The 16,528-nt window shown below is 51.1% G+C and overlaps 2 protein-coding genes and 1 non-coding gene across 3 annotated transcripts; 1 reads left to right on the top strand and 2 right to left on the bottom strand.

The window, feature by feature from the left end:
• Positions 1–1,148: 1,148 nt before the first annotated feature.
• LOC112894448 (CASP-like protein 1E1) lies at positions 1,149–5,120 on the top strand. Its single transcript, XM_025962170.1, has 2 exons — positions 1,149–1,606; positions 4,544–5,120. Exons 1-2 carry the CDS (start codon positions 1,305–1,307, stop codon positions 4,872–4,874), a joined length of 633 nt encoding a protein of 210 aa, XP_025817955.1. The 5' UTR covers positions 1,149–1,304; the 3' UTR covers positions 4,875–5,120.
• Positions 5,121–5,553: 433 nt separating this feature from the next.
• TRNAL-AAG lies at positions 5,554–5,634 on the bottom strand. Its single transcript has one exon. It is a non-coding gene; the product is annotated as a tRNA-Leu (tRNA).
• A 157-nt stretch (positions 5,635–5,791) lies between these two features.
• LOC112894229 (hydroxyethylthiazole kinase) lies at positions 5,792–7,690 on the bottom strand. The gene is made up of 2 exons (XM_025961868.1): positions 7,185–7,690; positions 5,792–6,467 (listed from the first exon to the last, which is right to left on the bottom strand). The coding sequence occupies exons 1-2, from the start codon at positions 7,629–7,631 to the stop codon at positions 6,075–6,077; spliced, it is 840 nt and encodes a 279-aa protein (XP_025817653.1). The 5' UTR covers positions 7,632–7,690; the 3' UTR covers positions 5,792–6,074.
• Between the last annotated feature and the right edge of the window lie 8,838 nt (positions 7,691–16,528).

Below are 16,528 nucleotides of genomic sequence, written 5' to 3'. Positions count from 1 at the left end.
TGGCGAGAGGCCGCCACTGCGATGACGCTGATGAATATCTTCTCTCTAGTGCGCTCCTGTTCAACCTCGCCGCCATCTTTTGCACGGAACTGCAGCTGGCAATGCCGACACCAATCTCTAGCTACCTAGCTGATGGTTCCAGCCTCGCCGCCTGTGAGCTTGATTGCCGCGCCAATGGTGATCATTGAATTGGATAGCGTCAAAATGCAGCAGAAACAAAAGAAGCGATGGCCGAGCAGAAGCAGGAACAAGAAGGGAGCGGCAGGAGGGAGCAGGAGGTGTCGTGCAGTAGCCTGATGAAAGGCGTGAGGCACCTCTTCGACAACGGCATTACCAGGCTGCCCGATAGGTACGCAATTGCTCGGCGTCGTCGCTGTCCTGCATGCCACCGCCGGCCGACGCCGCCGTTGCTGTCCTGCATGCCGCCGCCGCCGTAGCTGTCCGCACGCCGCCGCCGCCGCAGGGTTAAGCTCGCTGTCGTCGGCCTCGTCTGCAGCCTCTCCAGCGCAGCGCCGTCATGCTGGAGACACTAGACATCGCGTGCGGGAGTTGGATTCTTCTCGATCGATCGATGCTTAAAGATGACGATTGTGCGACCCGATGGCTAAACCCAACGGCCCGTGGTGTCATACCCAATTTGACACTAGATAATAGTGGGTTGGCCCAATAGAGTTTTTTGCTTTGAAATTTCAAAATTGGGTAATGGGTCACTGGGTCAACCTAGTCAAATCTGCATCCTGAGTTGTTACGGATAAGGTTTTTGAAATAGAGTGGAGGGCAATGGAAGAGGGTTGAGCTAGGTTCAAAATGGTTGACAATGAACACTAGATGTAGACAGAAGATCCAAAAGTTTGGACAATATAAGTAAAAATAAATTTTTGTAAGTGATACGGGTATGGAGAATAACGAATCGAGGTCGAATGAGAATCGATGCCCCATAACAAAGACACCCTGTGGATTTGATCCATTGGATTTGTATCCAAGGGTGAGAAACAGCCAATCCCGTTTGGAATTAGAAGTAAAGAATAAGGACCAATAATACATCAAGCATCTCATTCTCTGAAACCCGTTATGGTATGCGGTAGCGAGTGGTAACTGTGTCCATGGTGCCCTCTTTTCCACCATAAATACCCCACGTACGGTGCGACCAACCGTACCCAACCGCTTCCTCTACCTCGCCTTCCTCAACTGCTAGTCTGCTAGTGCTCTAGTACAGCCCACACTCCCTGCACCCGGCCGCGCGCGCGCACGCCCCTCGCCCCGCTCGCCTACCCAGGAGGGCCGAGGGGAACCGCCGGCCGGCCATGGAGACGTCGCGCGTGAAGCCCGGGTTCAACGGCGTGGGCGCGGGCCTCGACGGCAGCAGCCGGCGGGGCGGCTACATGGGCGGCGTGGGCGCCCCGGCGGCTGGCGGCGGCGGCAGAGGGGCGCCGGTGGACGCGTGTGGCGTGGCGCTGCGCGTGTTCGTGCTGGCGGCGACGCTGGTGTCCGCGGTGGTGATGGGCGTGGACCGGCAGACGAGGACCATCCAGATCACGCTCGCCGACACGCTGCCGCCGCTGCAGGTGCCGGTCACCGCCAAATGGTCCTTCTCCTCCGCCTTCGTGTAAGTCTCGCCGCTCTCGGCTCTCCCTATCTATCTCCACCTCTCTGCTTGCTCATCTTCTTATGGTCATACTGCAGCTCCTCTTCTTCGCGCCGAAGAATCGATCTTCATTCTTTCTTTTTCATTCTTTTTTTTTTCTTTTTGGCTTTATAGAGGGTCGATTGTCGTCGTGATCGATATGCAACCCCAGGCTAGGTAGCTAGTGACACTGACACACTTACAACTCATTATATCGGGCAAATTATGAAAACTATAATCTAAAGATGCGTCGTACGCTTGAGAAATCAAATAAGTACGCACTTGCATGTTGGTCTTCTGGTGTTCCGTACGTGTCCTCCCCTGTTTCTAGTATGCACGCGTACGTGCATACTACCTTCTGAAGGTATTTCCCCGTCGATATCTCTAGGATGGATGGACCGCGATCGAGGAAGAAGAAAGAGAGAAACAAACAAAAATGCTTTCTCGCGAGGGCCGGGGTAGCTAGCGGTGGAGCGTGAATGCGTGATCTAATTCCCATCCTCCTCCACCCCACCGCCGCGGCCAGCACCACTGGCCTAGCCCCATCGTCGCCTCTCCTTTGATGGCACACGTACGTGCAAACAAGCAGGCCTTCCTTCCCTTTCCCCTACCTAAAACGAAACTTTTAGTAGCATACTATGTGTATACTACTTTGATAAGGATGCCGCAAAACAATGGAATTATGAAACATTACTTTTTGTAGGCGGTTGAATTTCCTTGGTTGGTAGATAGAGACAGAGTGCTGCTGCGAATAATTTTTGCGGTGCACTGAGATCTCCAGTATAAATAAACCAACATTATTTTGTAGAGGAAGCTAGACTAGCGTGTTGTGTAACCACACATAGTAACACATGGTTAACTTATTCCCTTTTTAAATGTATTTTGTTCCACTTTACATAGATGACTTATAAACATTGATTCAAGCAGCAGTATAAGAGTTTAGAGGCGGTACTACAAAGACCTCGCCGGAGCTGTTGCATGCATGAGAACACTCTCCATCCCGCTAGTATATACAGTACTTCCTCTATTCTAAAAATAATACAACTCCCATCTCCCCGGAGTTAAATAATTTTAAGTTTGATCAAATTTATAAAAGAATTACTAATATTTATGTCTCCAAATAGATTTAGTATGAAAATCTATTAGATGATTAATCTAATGATACTTATTTGGTAACATAAATATTAATACTATTTTGTATAAATTTAGTTAAATTTAAAATTAGAGTATTTTTAAAATTATTTGACTTTTCGATAAGGGAGAGTTGCATTCTTTTCGGGACGAAGGAAGTAAGAGTTTGGTTGAGAGCAGCATATATATATATATATATATATATATATAATAGGTGCAGCGTGAAGCAGCTGAACTTATCAGTACTGCGAGAGGTTATACTTAGCCACCAGCCTATGCGTCATCATCCGATCCAGTCTTTAGATGGCTTAGAAAATGACCATACTCCCCACCTACATGGAGTATATGTGGCTAGCGAGCAATAATCTCGATCGTGGGCGAGCGAGCTAATTAAGTCAAAGAAGAAGTAGATTGTCTAGCAGATAGATAGTACATGACCTGGCGGACGACGGGGGTGCGTAGCGCTTTCGCCACACCACGTGGCTGGTCCGTTTCCATTATTGCCAAGCCCCGAGATGGATCGATCGCTGTCTCGCTCTCAACCCCGGCCATCATCTGCGTAGGAATGAACAAGGACGGGGCCTGGCCCCACGTGGTGATCATCCTGAAAGAATTCCTGATGAGCTCCGTGCGACCACCGGTTCGGCCTTTGCAAAAAAGGCGATCGATACGGATCGGATAGAGATTTCGGACTTGGGGGTCGAAGCTAGCTGGTGGGTCGATCGATCTGCTTTTCCAGATGGATCAACGTCGCCCTCAATTATTCGCCGGCGAGTCCGATAATTCCGTGGCCATGATATATAGCTGCACCCAATGAGGCAGCCTGCAGCGCGAGGCCCCGATCCGTCCCGCTGTATGTGTAGATGGACGCGTCCAGATCCAATGCCTGCTGGATTCTTTTTCTTTTTTTGTTTTCGTTTTCCATTAGAGAGCAGAGGTTTGGTAGATGTTAGTGTCTTCTCTTTCTGTCGCCTCGCCCGTCCATTCGATCCATTGCTGTTGTTAATGCATGATGCCAACTCGTGCCGTTGCGTGTGCTCATCAGGCGCCGCGCGCGCACATCTGTGGAAATGGCATGTCTGGCCCTCCTCGAGTAATTAAGATGAGCAACGATCGATCCAGGTGAAGGCTGAGATGCGCACGGAAAGATTTGATGGCTTCATTGGTGCTACTAGTATTCAGCGATGCTGCCGACGACGATAGTGGCAGCAACAACAACAAAGCCGTGCATATCAATCAATAGTAGCGTAGAACGTTACGCAATCCTGTTCGTTTCAGAGACGACTGTCCTATTTTGGATTTTTTCCGTTGCACGAGCTAACTCTTTTCAGCATATCAGTCCCAGACATCGTACGTGAGGACTAGCTAGCAAGTAGCAACTACCGTTGTGCCAGATGATTGAGGAGCGAGAGTGTATAGTAGCGGTTAAGTTCACCGTACCGCAGCGCGCTACAGCCTGATCATGAAAGCGATTCAGCTCCAATAATGGATGCATTTCACATCGGAACAGCCAGACCACGCACGCATTTTCCAGCTACCACCTGCCCAGGAACGTACTGTGCACACAAACCGGCCATGACGCTATCCGCGTGAATTTATTACCGGGCGGCGAAAAGCTCACCGTGTGCGGTCACCGGTGAAGCGAATGTGAATCCGATGTGCAGCGCACGCGACCGCGACCACCACACTCGAGTACTTGACACTGCCCCGGATCGATTCAATTTGATCTCCAAGGCTATTTGCCGACTGACAGCGACAGCTAATTAACGCGGTGGTGCATGCATGCAGGTACTTCGTGGTGGCGAACGCGATGGTGTGCCTGTTCTCGGCGGCGGCGCTGGCGGCGTGCCGGCGGCGCGGCGCGGTGGTGCCCGTGATGGTGGGGGACCTGCTGGCGCTGGCGCTGCTCTTCTCCGCCGTGGGGGCGGCCGCCGAGTTCGGCATCCTCGGGGAGCGCGGCAACTCGCACGTGCGCTGGGCCAAGGTCTGCAACGTCTACGGCGCCTTCTGCGAGCGCGCCATGGCCGCCGTCATCGTCTCCCTGCTCGCCGCATTCGCCAACCTCGTCATGCTCATGCTCACCATCCTCGCCATCCACAAGCACTCCTCCTACTACTAGTACTAGGAGAAATATTAAGGATCGTATCATATGTGAGTGCGTTGACGTAAGCTCGATCGGTGCGTGGACCTGGTGATCGATCGACTGAAGGAGATAGCTGAAAGACTATAGTTCTTATAAATTGGGTGCCAATTATGTTGGAGACGGTAATTAGATTGGACACAGATTATCAGTGTTCGGAACTTTCGATGCTAGTCATCGACCAGTACGTAGTAATAACTAGTAAGAAAAAAGTTTTAAAAAATATGTGTTGAACATGCTAATTAAGATAGATTTCATTCGATCTCAGCCCATTCCTTTCCTAGCTGCCTGGGTTGGGCCTGCGCTTGCGTTTCTTATGATTTTTCAGTCCAAAAAAAAGAAGGGATTCCACATTTGTATGGGCAGTAAGAGCAACTTTAGAAGACCCTCTAAACACATTCATATCCAAAGTTAAGTTTAGAAGGTTAAATAAAAAAGATATCCAAAGTTATATCCGAAGTTAAGTTTAGAAGGTTAAATAAAAAAGATATCCAAAGTTAAGTTTAGAAGGTTAAATAAAAAAGATGCACTTCAACGGATCCTCCCTTTGGAAGTTAAAAAATAGAGGCAGCCTCCATTTAATATTTGGAGGGTCTCGCCAGTCCTTATATATACAACCCAAATCATCATTCAGTAAGAAAAAAGTTTAAAAAATGTGTGTTGAGAGTGGGATTTGAACCCACGCCCTTTCGGACCAGAACCTTAATCTGGCGCCTTAGACCAACTCGGCCATCTCAACTTTTTTGTTACGAGTCCGTCATTGGATTTATTCATTGCTTAATTCATCTCATCCACTTGTCGCCCCTTCATGCCACCAGGCAACAGCGACAAACAAAACGCATCCAGAACTACGTTTTTGTTTTTGCTGATCAACAACAAACTTCCTCATGCCAGAATTGACAAACAAACAGAGTGATATAATTGGATGATCAAGAACAAACTTCCTCATTTTGTTGTATTCTACTAAAACCATGCAGCTGAAGCACGGCCACCCCAACTATGAATTTTGTACAGTCACGAGGGTTACAAGAGTGTCGTTATGGTTTGCAAGGACGAGCGACGACCAATTGACTGATTTGTTTCGTACCATGGTTATAAAGACAGAGAGAGCAAAATCAGCCTGTGATTATTCCAAACTCTGCGTTTACCTGAAACTGGAAAGCCTGGCAGGCCCGCATATCATGGTCGTAGAGCAATCCTGACTCGAGAGGTAACCGTTTCCTCATCCAGGCAGTAGAGGGTGTCAATGAGGTGCATCCTGAGAGAGGCAGGGCCCTTAGATGACTCCATCCCAATCTCTCCCGCCAGGCCAAAGATGGCGAGAGCACATGCTGCTGCGACAAGGGCATCTGAAGGTTCGATGGCAACAAAAGCCGCAATAAGGGCGGTCACAGCGCACCCTGTCGCTGTGATCTTTTGCATCATGGGCACACCATTGCTTGCGCCGACAACCTTCTCACCATTGGTGATGAAATCAACAGCTCCAGATACTGCAACGACAGCGCCGCTGGACAGTGCTAAAGCTTTTGCAGCTTCAAGGGCGTCCACAGACTCATGTGAACTGTCGGCACCCTGCAATGTGATAAGAAATTGATTCGACAGGCTCAACAGCTCCAGATACAGCAACAAGATGGAAAACTACAACCAGTATAGGTAATGGTATGTGTAATCTACACAAGACAGATCTACATATTCCTGGGATCCTGCAAAGGGTCTAAACTAAGATTGATCAAGCTAGGATGTAAGAATGATACTGAAATTTATCATAACATTCGGCAGATAACACAATAACATATGTTTATCATAGGCCACTTCAGATAGCAATCACATATGAAAATTTCTGAAAAGCAATGAATAAACAACAGCGTGGATCAGATCGGTCAATGGAACATTAGGAGAGGAGCAAAAGCTGATACAGGGTTCTATATCTTGGGAATGTGATGAGTAAGCAATATTTATTGGTTTTCAATTCATTTCAGTTAACTACAGTCTACGGGCTACCCTAAGACAGTGCCATTCTCAATCAAGCAAGCAATCCATCCATCTAATTTAGGTAGGATTTTTCTTCCTCCATGCTTTGGATTGGATACAGGAGATTAGCAGCACATGGATCAAATAAACACAGTGCAAAGGAGCGATGTAACAAAGGTTTATGCAGGGTTTTTTTAAATTTGAAAAGTGTGGCGATATTTATTTCAGTTGATTTACGCCCCATCTTTCTCTTATCCTTATTGGGTTGGATACTGAACTGAAGAAAGAACAGAGGAACGGTAAAAGTAGCGAAGGTACCTTAAAGTTTGACGCGGCGGCTACCGAGCGGTCGGCGAGCGCGAGGATCTCGGAGGCGTTACCCCTGACAACGGCGGGGCGGAGCGCGAGCAGCTCAACGCAGGCCTCCATCCGGAACCCGGAAGCGGCGGCGGCTACGGGGTCGAGCACCCATGGCCGGCCGGCCGAGGCCGCGGCGCGCATAGAGGGGAGCCAGTCCTCGGAAAGCGTGCCGACATTGACGTACACGGCGTCGCAGCGCGGGGTGAAGTCGGGTACCTCGCGGAGGGAGTGAACCATGGCCGGGGACGCCCCCGCGGCGAGTAGCGCGTTGGCGGCGATGTCCATGGAGACCAGGTTGGTGATGCACTGCACCAATGGCGCCCGCGCGCGGACGGCCGAGAGGAGCGACCACGCTCGGCGGCCCCACCACGCGGGGTCCCTCTGCTCCTTCGCGCCGTCGTCCATGCCTGCGGCGCTTTGTGGCAGGGGAAGCCGTTTTTCCTTTTTCGCTTTCGCGTTTGGACGGATTAGGAAGACCAAAAGACGGGGATGGACACGCACGGGCCACGCGGCGGAACCCGGGCATGGGTGAGCTGAATTTTAGAATTTTGCCACTTTCACATATTACTCTTTGATTTGACTTGTAGGCTTAAATTTATGTTAATGTTATTGACTCACTGTCTCACATTGAAGTTTATGTTAATGTTTTTCTCTTCTAGCAAAACACAAGCTATACTACAATGGAAGTACTTATGCTCACAAAAACTTGTACCCTTCGATGATAAGCAATGTCCATGAAATATAACTTTGAATAAGGGATTTTCAATGAGTTTTATGTTTAGGACAATAATACGAAAAAAACCATGATGTCATGATATGATTTCTCAAAATAACACTAAAAATATAGTGTTGGGGGATTGCCCCAAAGAACGCTCCTTAGAGAGGTTGATCGCGGATTAACTCACTTAGAGTATTCGGATTGGGCTAGCTAGGCCGTCAAACGACTACGGAACGGCCCACCAGGAGAAGGGACATCAACAGCCCGACACAAAGCACTCGGCCGCCTCGTCCGACCCCAAGGGGAAGGGATTGGGCGCGTCCGCCTCGCCTGACCCCAACGATGATGGGTCGTCCACGTCCGCCTCGCCCAACCCCAAGGGAAAGGGGTCGGGCACGTCCGCCGTAGGTCGTGGGGCCCCTAGGGACCCCACGAAGCGACGGGCTACACCGAGGGACATACCTCTAGCGTAAGGGTAGGTAAGTACGTACGACGACTTGACCCCCGGAGAAGACAGACAACTACGGCATGCCCCAGACGTCCGCCGGGCTGGGGGTCAAGCCGTAAAACGTGCCGGAGGCTCGCGCCGCCATCTTGGTAGGGCGCACGTCGCCCGTCCTGCGGCCAGATGGACCCGCGCAGCCCGTCCCATTGGGACGGTCGACGCACGTCGCACCAAGACACGGTTGGGAGCGCTTCCATCATCATCTACAGGACCATTGGGGCCCACATGAAGGGGAGAAGCAACATGATCCCGACAATCTCTCTCTCTGTAACGACTCCCTTCCCTTTGACTTATAAAAGGGGAAGGAAGAACTCTCGGCGGGAAGGACGGAACATTCAGACTCACACTCGCACACGCACACCCCACCAGAGACTTGGGAGCCCTATCCCTCTCTCGCCCGTTTGTAACCCCTGCTGCAAACCTAGTGCAAGAGCACAAGTGGCTTGAACTGGACGTAGGGACATTCTGCCAAAACTAGTATAAACCCCCGTGTCTTTCTTGCTCACCATATGGGCCAGACGCTCAATCACAAGATTTACTAGTCGGCAGTTTGGAACACCGATAGTTGGTGCACCAAGTAGGGGCCTTTGCGCTTCTCGATGACCTTTTTAGGCTGCGGATGGCCAACTACGCCAAAGGATGGGCCCAGGATGCGCTCGTGCGTTTCGGGAGCCTGGACTTCATCGTCACCATGGAGGGAGGACTGGAGCAGGTCCACGTTCCTACCCGACCCATTCGCGCCTCTGTCCTCAACTCTGTCGTTGAGGACTTCGGAGGACTGCAGTTGCACGCCCTAGAGGATCGCAACCTCGGTAACCGCCCGCCTCTCGATTTCAACCACGAGAGACTCGGGCATCAGCTCCGCATCTTCTTGGGTCCCTGACCAACCCAGGAGGACTTGCACCTCACTCTCTTATCGCTCGCCAACGTCACGGCGTAGCTCTCCGGGGGAGAACCACTCTCCCCGGAGATCCAGACCAGGGGCGTCTCGACGAGGTTTCCTTTTGGCCTGCGCAACGCGGTGGGGGACGCACATCGCCTCGCCGCGGCGTTTTTTGGTTCGACCCCCACGGATGGCGAGTTCGTGGGGATGACGGACTACATCTCGGAATCCTTCCATGATCTCCTTGCAGGGGAATCGGAGGCGATCTCTGATTCTGGCTCCAACGGAGGGAGCCACCAACCCTCGCGGGAGTGTTTCATGGCGGGAGTCCCCAAAGGGTGTGTCAAAGACGCTCACAGCATGGAAACTCCCCCAAGCGGCCCTAACAACGGGCCCAGGGAGAAGAACCAAGCCCCACCACCCGCGCGACTCGACCAGCTGTGGTAGCGGCAGATGGAGCTCCAGGAGGCGTGCCTCCAGATAGAACAGGAGCGTGCCGAACTCGAGCAAGAGATTGGACACCGTGGGGATGGAGGGCGCGTGCCCCATCATCCTCGATGTAAATCGGAGGATCCTCGAAGACGACAAGGGTCCCCCGCTCTTCGCCCGGGCAAGCCAGAACATCGCTACCGCAGCGGCTTTACTGGAAGGGCTCCCAGAGCAAGCAACGCCCGAGTGGCGCCGCACTCACCAAAAGTTGTGCACGCTCATCGAGCGCGCAACGCAACAACAGGCCAAGAGCTCAATGTCTCGGCGACGTGGGCAAAATGCGGGCCCTCACCCCCTTGCGAAGCAGGGCGTTAGGGATGTATCTGTCCACCAAGCCCCACGAGAGGGGGAAGGTTCCGCGAACGCCCCCGTTCAGGGACCCCTCGGCGCCGACCGTGACGCACGCCACACTATCAACGCCCGGAGATGTGGGCAAGAGGACGAGCAAGCGGCAGCGAGCCTAGGATATCACCCTCATCTTGGCGGGGCGCCACGACAGCAGCGAGGATAGAAGCCCGAGCCCCGACCTGCCGGGTACCAAGGTCTTCTGCATGCGCATCTGCAGTGCGCCGTTCTCACCGTGGTACCGCCCCCTGACAAATATAGCGAGGTACGCCGGGGAAACGAACCCCGCCTTGTGGCTTGAGGACTACGGGCTCGCTTGCCGGGGAGGAGGGGCGGTTTATGGCGACTTCATCATCCGAAAATTGCCATTGTCCCTGACCGACTCTGTCGGTGTTTTATCGGCTGCCCACCAAGGGATATGCCCAAGGTGGTAAGGTTTAGGTGAGGAGATGCCGAGATCTGGAACTTGAAGGTGCAAGGAACACAAAACTTAGACAGGTTCGGGCCGCGAGGTGCGTAATACCCTACGTCCTGTGTGGTGTTTTGTATTGCCTTGGGTGTAGAATGATCTGATGATCTTATTTTGAGTGGGTCCCTGTCCCCCTTTATATATCCAGGAGGCCAGGGTTACAAGAATCCTAACCGATACTAGCCAAGGAATCGTACCAGAACATATCTTAAGTAGATTCCCTTTGTACTGACTAGTTTTATCTCCTACTCATACGGGATAAATAAGAGAAAACGAGATGAATAAGAGATAAGACGGACTTAATCCCTTAAACCTGTTTAAACTACGTTATGTACATAGTCCCATGACCCCGGGTCTGATAAGCCCCCGAGCTCTTCGTAGCTGAGTACTGCAGGCTTATCGAGTACTTTTCGAAGTAGTCTTCGGCTTCTTTGAAGCTCCGTCTTGAAGTCCTTCTTCGAGTACTCACTTGGCTGCATTGAAGCTATGAGGTGCTCATGCCCCAAATTATATTTTGGATATGATGTGCGATTGAAAAATTGCACTTCATATAGAGTAGCCCCCGAGCCTTAGGTTGAATCGGAGAATCTGGCTGAGGGTCGTATTAGTCTTGAATCTTCCTTACTTACTTTTTCAAATAAATTCAAAAAATAAGTAGTCGATACCTCCAAATATCTCAGGTTTGGAAATAAAGATCCAAAAGTCGTGGCATGCAGTGTAAAAATGTCCATATGGAGAAAGAACTGGTGTGATGGTACAAATGATGGAAGTTAGATCTGGAATTCGAAAAAATCCCTTTTTTCAGGACAATTAACCCTGAAAAAATGATTAATCGAATATTTTATCCAAACAATCCATCAAATGACCCCTCAACTTCCAAACATTCCTTGAAACGACTCTTCAATTTCAAAATAGTAGAACTGTTCCCAGCCGCTGGTTATTAAACCCCACGGTAACTCCAAGTAAAAATTGTGCTTCCAATCTGCAATTTTCCAAGAGCCGCCAAAATCCCCCAAACAGAACCACGCTCTGCCTTCATCCTCTTGAAGAACCCCAATCCTCCCAAACCTCCCCGCCCCTCTCCCCGCAGCCCCCGAGCAACTCGTGGCGAGCGGATCCAGAGATGGCGCCCAAGAAATCGGAGAAGGATGGGAAGAAGAAGGAAGCGCAGCCGCCATCCGGGGAGTGGACACATAGTAAGTGCTCCCTCAACGATCTTAATAGGCTTGTTTCCGAGGGGTTGCTCCAAGACAAGAATCTTATCAATTGGCGCCCCTCATTCCGCGAACCTTTCCCCATGGAAAATGTTGAGAAATCGTCATATTTTACCATTTCGCTGAAACAGGTCTGGCCCTCCCCTCTTGCTCTTTTTTCCGTGGCCTTCTTTACTATTACGGGCTTGAGCTCCATCACCTCAACCCGAACTCCATTTGCCATATTTCCATCTTTATTCACTTTTGCGAAGCATTTCTCGAAATTGAACCTCACTGGGATCTTTTCCGTGTCCTCTTCCGAGTCAAACCACAACCCACCTCGAAAAATCCATCTGTTGTAGGGGGCGCCAGCATCCAACTTAGACAACAGGTCAGCGACAAGTACCTTGCGTACAAATTCCCCTCCAACATTCCCGGGTGGAAAAATCACTGGTTTTATATCAAAAATCATGCCCCCCAACTCCCAGAAAAATCAAATAGTCCACCTGTTGTGAGGCCGGAGTGGAATATCGAGCTTTCCAGGGGGGACATGGACCAAGTTGAGGAACTGCTAGACACCATAGCCGCGCATAAGCTGATGGGAGTGACCGGCGCGTCCGTTATGTTTTCCTTCTTCAAACACCAAGTCCAGCCAATCCAACAACGCCACAGACTTGGATTCGAATACACGGGCGCTGAAGATCCGTCTCGCATGTGCGCAGAGGAGCTGTAACACCCTAAGGTAATTTTCCCTAATTTTAATGAATTTATTTGGGCTCAAATGAAATTTCCAGGGTTTTCCCTAATTTATCTTGCATTTAAAGTAATTTTATAACACAAGGAAATAAAAATTGATCATAGGATTAAATTGTTTGTGCATTCATGCTGCAGCATTGTTTTATTTGTGTTGAGTTTATAGGTTTGAATTTAAATTATATTTTGAATTCAATTAGATTTGTTTGAATTAGTTGAGTATAGGAAAGAAGAAGGAAAAGAAAAAGGAAAGGAGAAAAAGAAAAGAGCCCAGCCCAGTCGGCCCAAACCTCTCTCCTCTCCCTCACCCGTGGCCCAGCTCTCCCCTCTTCTTTTCCCTCCCCGCGTGGGCCGCCCGCGGCCAGCAGCTGGCCCAGCGCCCGGTCGCGCCCCCTCTTCCTTTTCTCTCACTGATGCGCGGGCCCCGCCTGTCGGCGCCCTTTTCCCCTGTCTGAGCCGCGCCCGTTCTTTCCTCTCTCCCTCTGTCTGGCTGACCCCACCTGGCAGATCCCCCGTCCTCCCCCTCTTCCCTTCCTTCCCCGGCGCGCAACGCCCGCCCGAGCTTGCTGCCGTGATTCTCGCCTCGCCGCGTGGTTTTCCGCTCGCCCGGATCCCCTCTCCCTCCTTTAAACCACCCCGCGGAACCCCTGCACCCTTATCCCACACACCAGGCGCCATCGAAGCCCTAGCGCCGCCGCCCCTTTTCCTCCGCCACGCTGCATCCTCGGGCTCACCGTAGTTGAGCCGCTCCGCCGCGCCCCGGACCACCACGACCCCTGCAAACGCCCCGCCTCGATCCCTGGAAGCTTCTCGAGCCGACATTGGAGCCCTAGACGCCGGCATCACCGGAATTTTTGCCACGACCGTCATCGCGGGTGAGGAGCACCGCCTCGGTAATTCCTCGCCACCGGTGACCTTTGCATCCTCTCAACCCCTCAGTCATCTTCGCAGGAGCCTCCTGAGTCGATCTAGGGCGACCCGAACCCCGGGGCTCGTCTGCAGCCGCTGGTCCGCAAGAACCCGACCTTCTTCGCCGCCGGCCATCGTCGACCCTAGTCCACGCAGCAGCTCCGGTGTCCGCAAGCCCCTGGTGAGCATCACACTCCCTTCCCAAAGCTTATGCGCCAGATGTCATGGCCTAGGACCCGCCCTAGCCCCTGGAACACCACTCGCCGGCGATGTCTTCCGCCCCGAACCGTGCAGCACGAAACCCGAGCCCCTTTAGGCCCAGCTGTAGCCCTAGGTCTATCCCCTAAGCCACGGTGATGCTCCCCGGCTTGAAGTCGTGAAGATTTGACCCCCGTAGCGGCGGGAACGCCGAGCTCCGGCGAGTCCCGAGCCGCGCCGCCGCGGGTTTTGGCCGCCGGCGTCGCAGCGCCGCCCCCCCTTTCCCCTCTGCCCTGGGCCGTCCGATCGGCAACCAACGTCCTTGATTAGATCCTGCGTACCGTTTCGCTCTGAGCCGCCAGATCCAGATCCGAGCGTCCAGAATAGAAGATACCAGTTCGGTCTGCCAGATTTGCTAAAGAGTCCCTGCGCTTTTCAAGAATAAACCTGCGGTCCACTTCAGTTCTATAATATTTGCAGTTTAGCCCTATTTTTTGCACGGACCCCCTTGAGCTTTCCAAATTTCAGGTCCAAAGTCCAGTTTTCTTTGCACCGAAGCCCCTGATCTTTATAGAATTAGAACCCGCAGTCCAGCTCAGCTGTTTTAACATGTTAGCCCTCAGATCTTTTTAGTTTTTACGTGTAAGCCCCTGGTTTTTGCCCAGAACCCCCTGTAGCTCTGTTTTTTCTTACAGTTTAGTCCCTGGACCTTGTTTTAGCCCTAGATTTCGCGTCTTAGCTCCGTTTTAGGTGATTCTTGCGCTCACGCGATCGTTGTAACGCGTAGAATAGTTCTAGGCTAGTTTTGTGTGCTGTCTATGGTATTGGTGTACTGCTTTCTTATAGTTTGCTATTATTTGTGCATGTGTGTATGTGTGGACCATGCTTGATGATCGTGAATAGACGCGGAGCCTTTGGACGAGTACCCGGAGCAGCCATCTTCCAAGCAGTTCGAGCAGTAGCCGGGAGAGTACGAGGAAGGCAAGTATAACATGAACCTCCTATCACTTTTAATACCAATTTCATATTGCATTTTAATTCTGTATGCCTATAAGGATTTCCTATCCACCTTTATCCTTATATATATCCTTTGGGTTGCATTATGGTTAGTTGTGCTAGGTTGCTGCGCTATAACAAACTTGGTCCTTTTTAATTAAATTTGATTAATGGTCTTATGCAACTTAATCCTGAGCGTGGCCCTCTGTGCTGTGTGCTTGAGTGGCTCACGTCTCCGTAAAAGATGTTTTGTTAGAAACTTGGTTTAGGGGGCCAGCACGGTGCTTAGTGCTTGGTTGGCCACTCTCCATAAGGACCGGTTCATAGAGCGACAACCTGGGACAACCGCGCAACCACAAGACTGGAATGGGACGGTCTTGACTTACTAATTAGGTCGTGTTGGTTCGGGAGTAACTTACCTGCGTGGGCAAGAGGGGTGGTAAGTTTCAATGGTCCTTGCTCCTCCGGCTTGGTCTGTGTTGTGTGTCTTGTACCCCTGGAGGTGGGCCCCATCGTTGCTGATCCAGAATCCTTAGCGGTTACACCTTACCAACGTGATCCTTTGTAACGGTCTCGTAGTGTGCTTGCTAGCCATCTCACCTAAGGAAGTGTGATGAACAACTAGCGTAGCTCACGACTTGTGGGTAAAGTTGTGCAACCTCTCGAGAGTGTAAAACTGATATATCAGCTGTGCTCACAGTCATGAGCGGCCCAGATCCTCCGTCTGATTAGTGGGTTGTACCTTTGGTGGTTTTGGCTTGGTTTTCAGTAGTCTCATGATTAAGTTTGATTAATTATTATGTAACTTGGGTTATGGTAATTCATCCACTTGTAGTAAATAGCTTTAATAAAATTTGCCAACATTAAAAGCTAATGCAGTTGAGTCAGCTAACCTTAGAGCCTCATACTCGTGTTATACTTGTTGAGTACAAGTTGTGTACTCACACTTGCCTCTTCCTCTCTTCTGTCCTCTTCGGGACATCTTCGACTGCTGCTCAGTATCAGGTGACGTGGAGGACTACATCAGCGGACTCGATGATTTCTAGGCGTTGTCTCCCAGTTGACATCCCTGTGGCGCCCCGCTCTTCATGTATTTATTTTACGCTTCCGCATTCCTTGAACTGATTCTTGATTCAGTTGTAATAAAGTCATTCCTTTTATAATTTATACGCTTTTATTCGTGACATGTGTTATGATTTCTTGATAATCTATTGTATATATGCGTGACTTGATCCTGGCGCATATATGATTGCTCGATTTATGTTCTTATAAATCGGGTGTGACAGGAGCTGTCAGACGAAGCCGCACTCCTCTGAGTCAAGTGGGTGCTGTTAGACATGGATGCAGTCCCCTACGTCCTGCAGCTGTTCGCATCATAGAATCCTCCGAAACCGGTAAGTATTCGACTAGTTTTGTTGAAAATGAACTCTGTTTTGCCGCTGCGAACTGAAAATCTTCTATAGGGACACACAGAATTGTACCGGAGCTACCCGCCGCAACCTGACATCCCTCGGCCGGACCACCTCGTCCCCAGCGCCGCAACTAAAGCCAAGAGGGCTCGAGTAGCCGAGGCACTGCCCGGCAGCGAGTCCACCGAAGGCGGAAGCCCCCTGGCGGAGAAAGGAGCTGAGGGGAAGGCGAGTAGAGGCAACTCCCCCGGACCATCCGTGGAGCTGGCTGACACTCTGCCTGCGGTCCCGCAGGGTCACCGGGTTGTGCGCAAATGCAAAGCGCAAGAAGTCGAGTCGACCAGGTATGAATATGCTGACTTGTTGTCATACATCAATATTGTTGCATGCTGACATTTTCCATTTGCAGTCCTCCCGCTTCTCCACCCAGGCCCA

The sequence above is a fragment of the Panicum hallii genome, chromosome 5 (assembly GCF_002211085.1).
Source record: "Panicum hallii strain FIL2 chromosome 5, PHallii_v3.1, whole genome shotgun sequence".
Lineage (NCBI taxonomy): Eukaryota > Viridiplantae > Streptophyta > Magnoliopsida > Poales > Poaceae > Panicum > Panicum hallii.
This window is presented reverse-complemented; position numbering and strand designations above follow the sequence as displayed.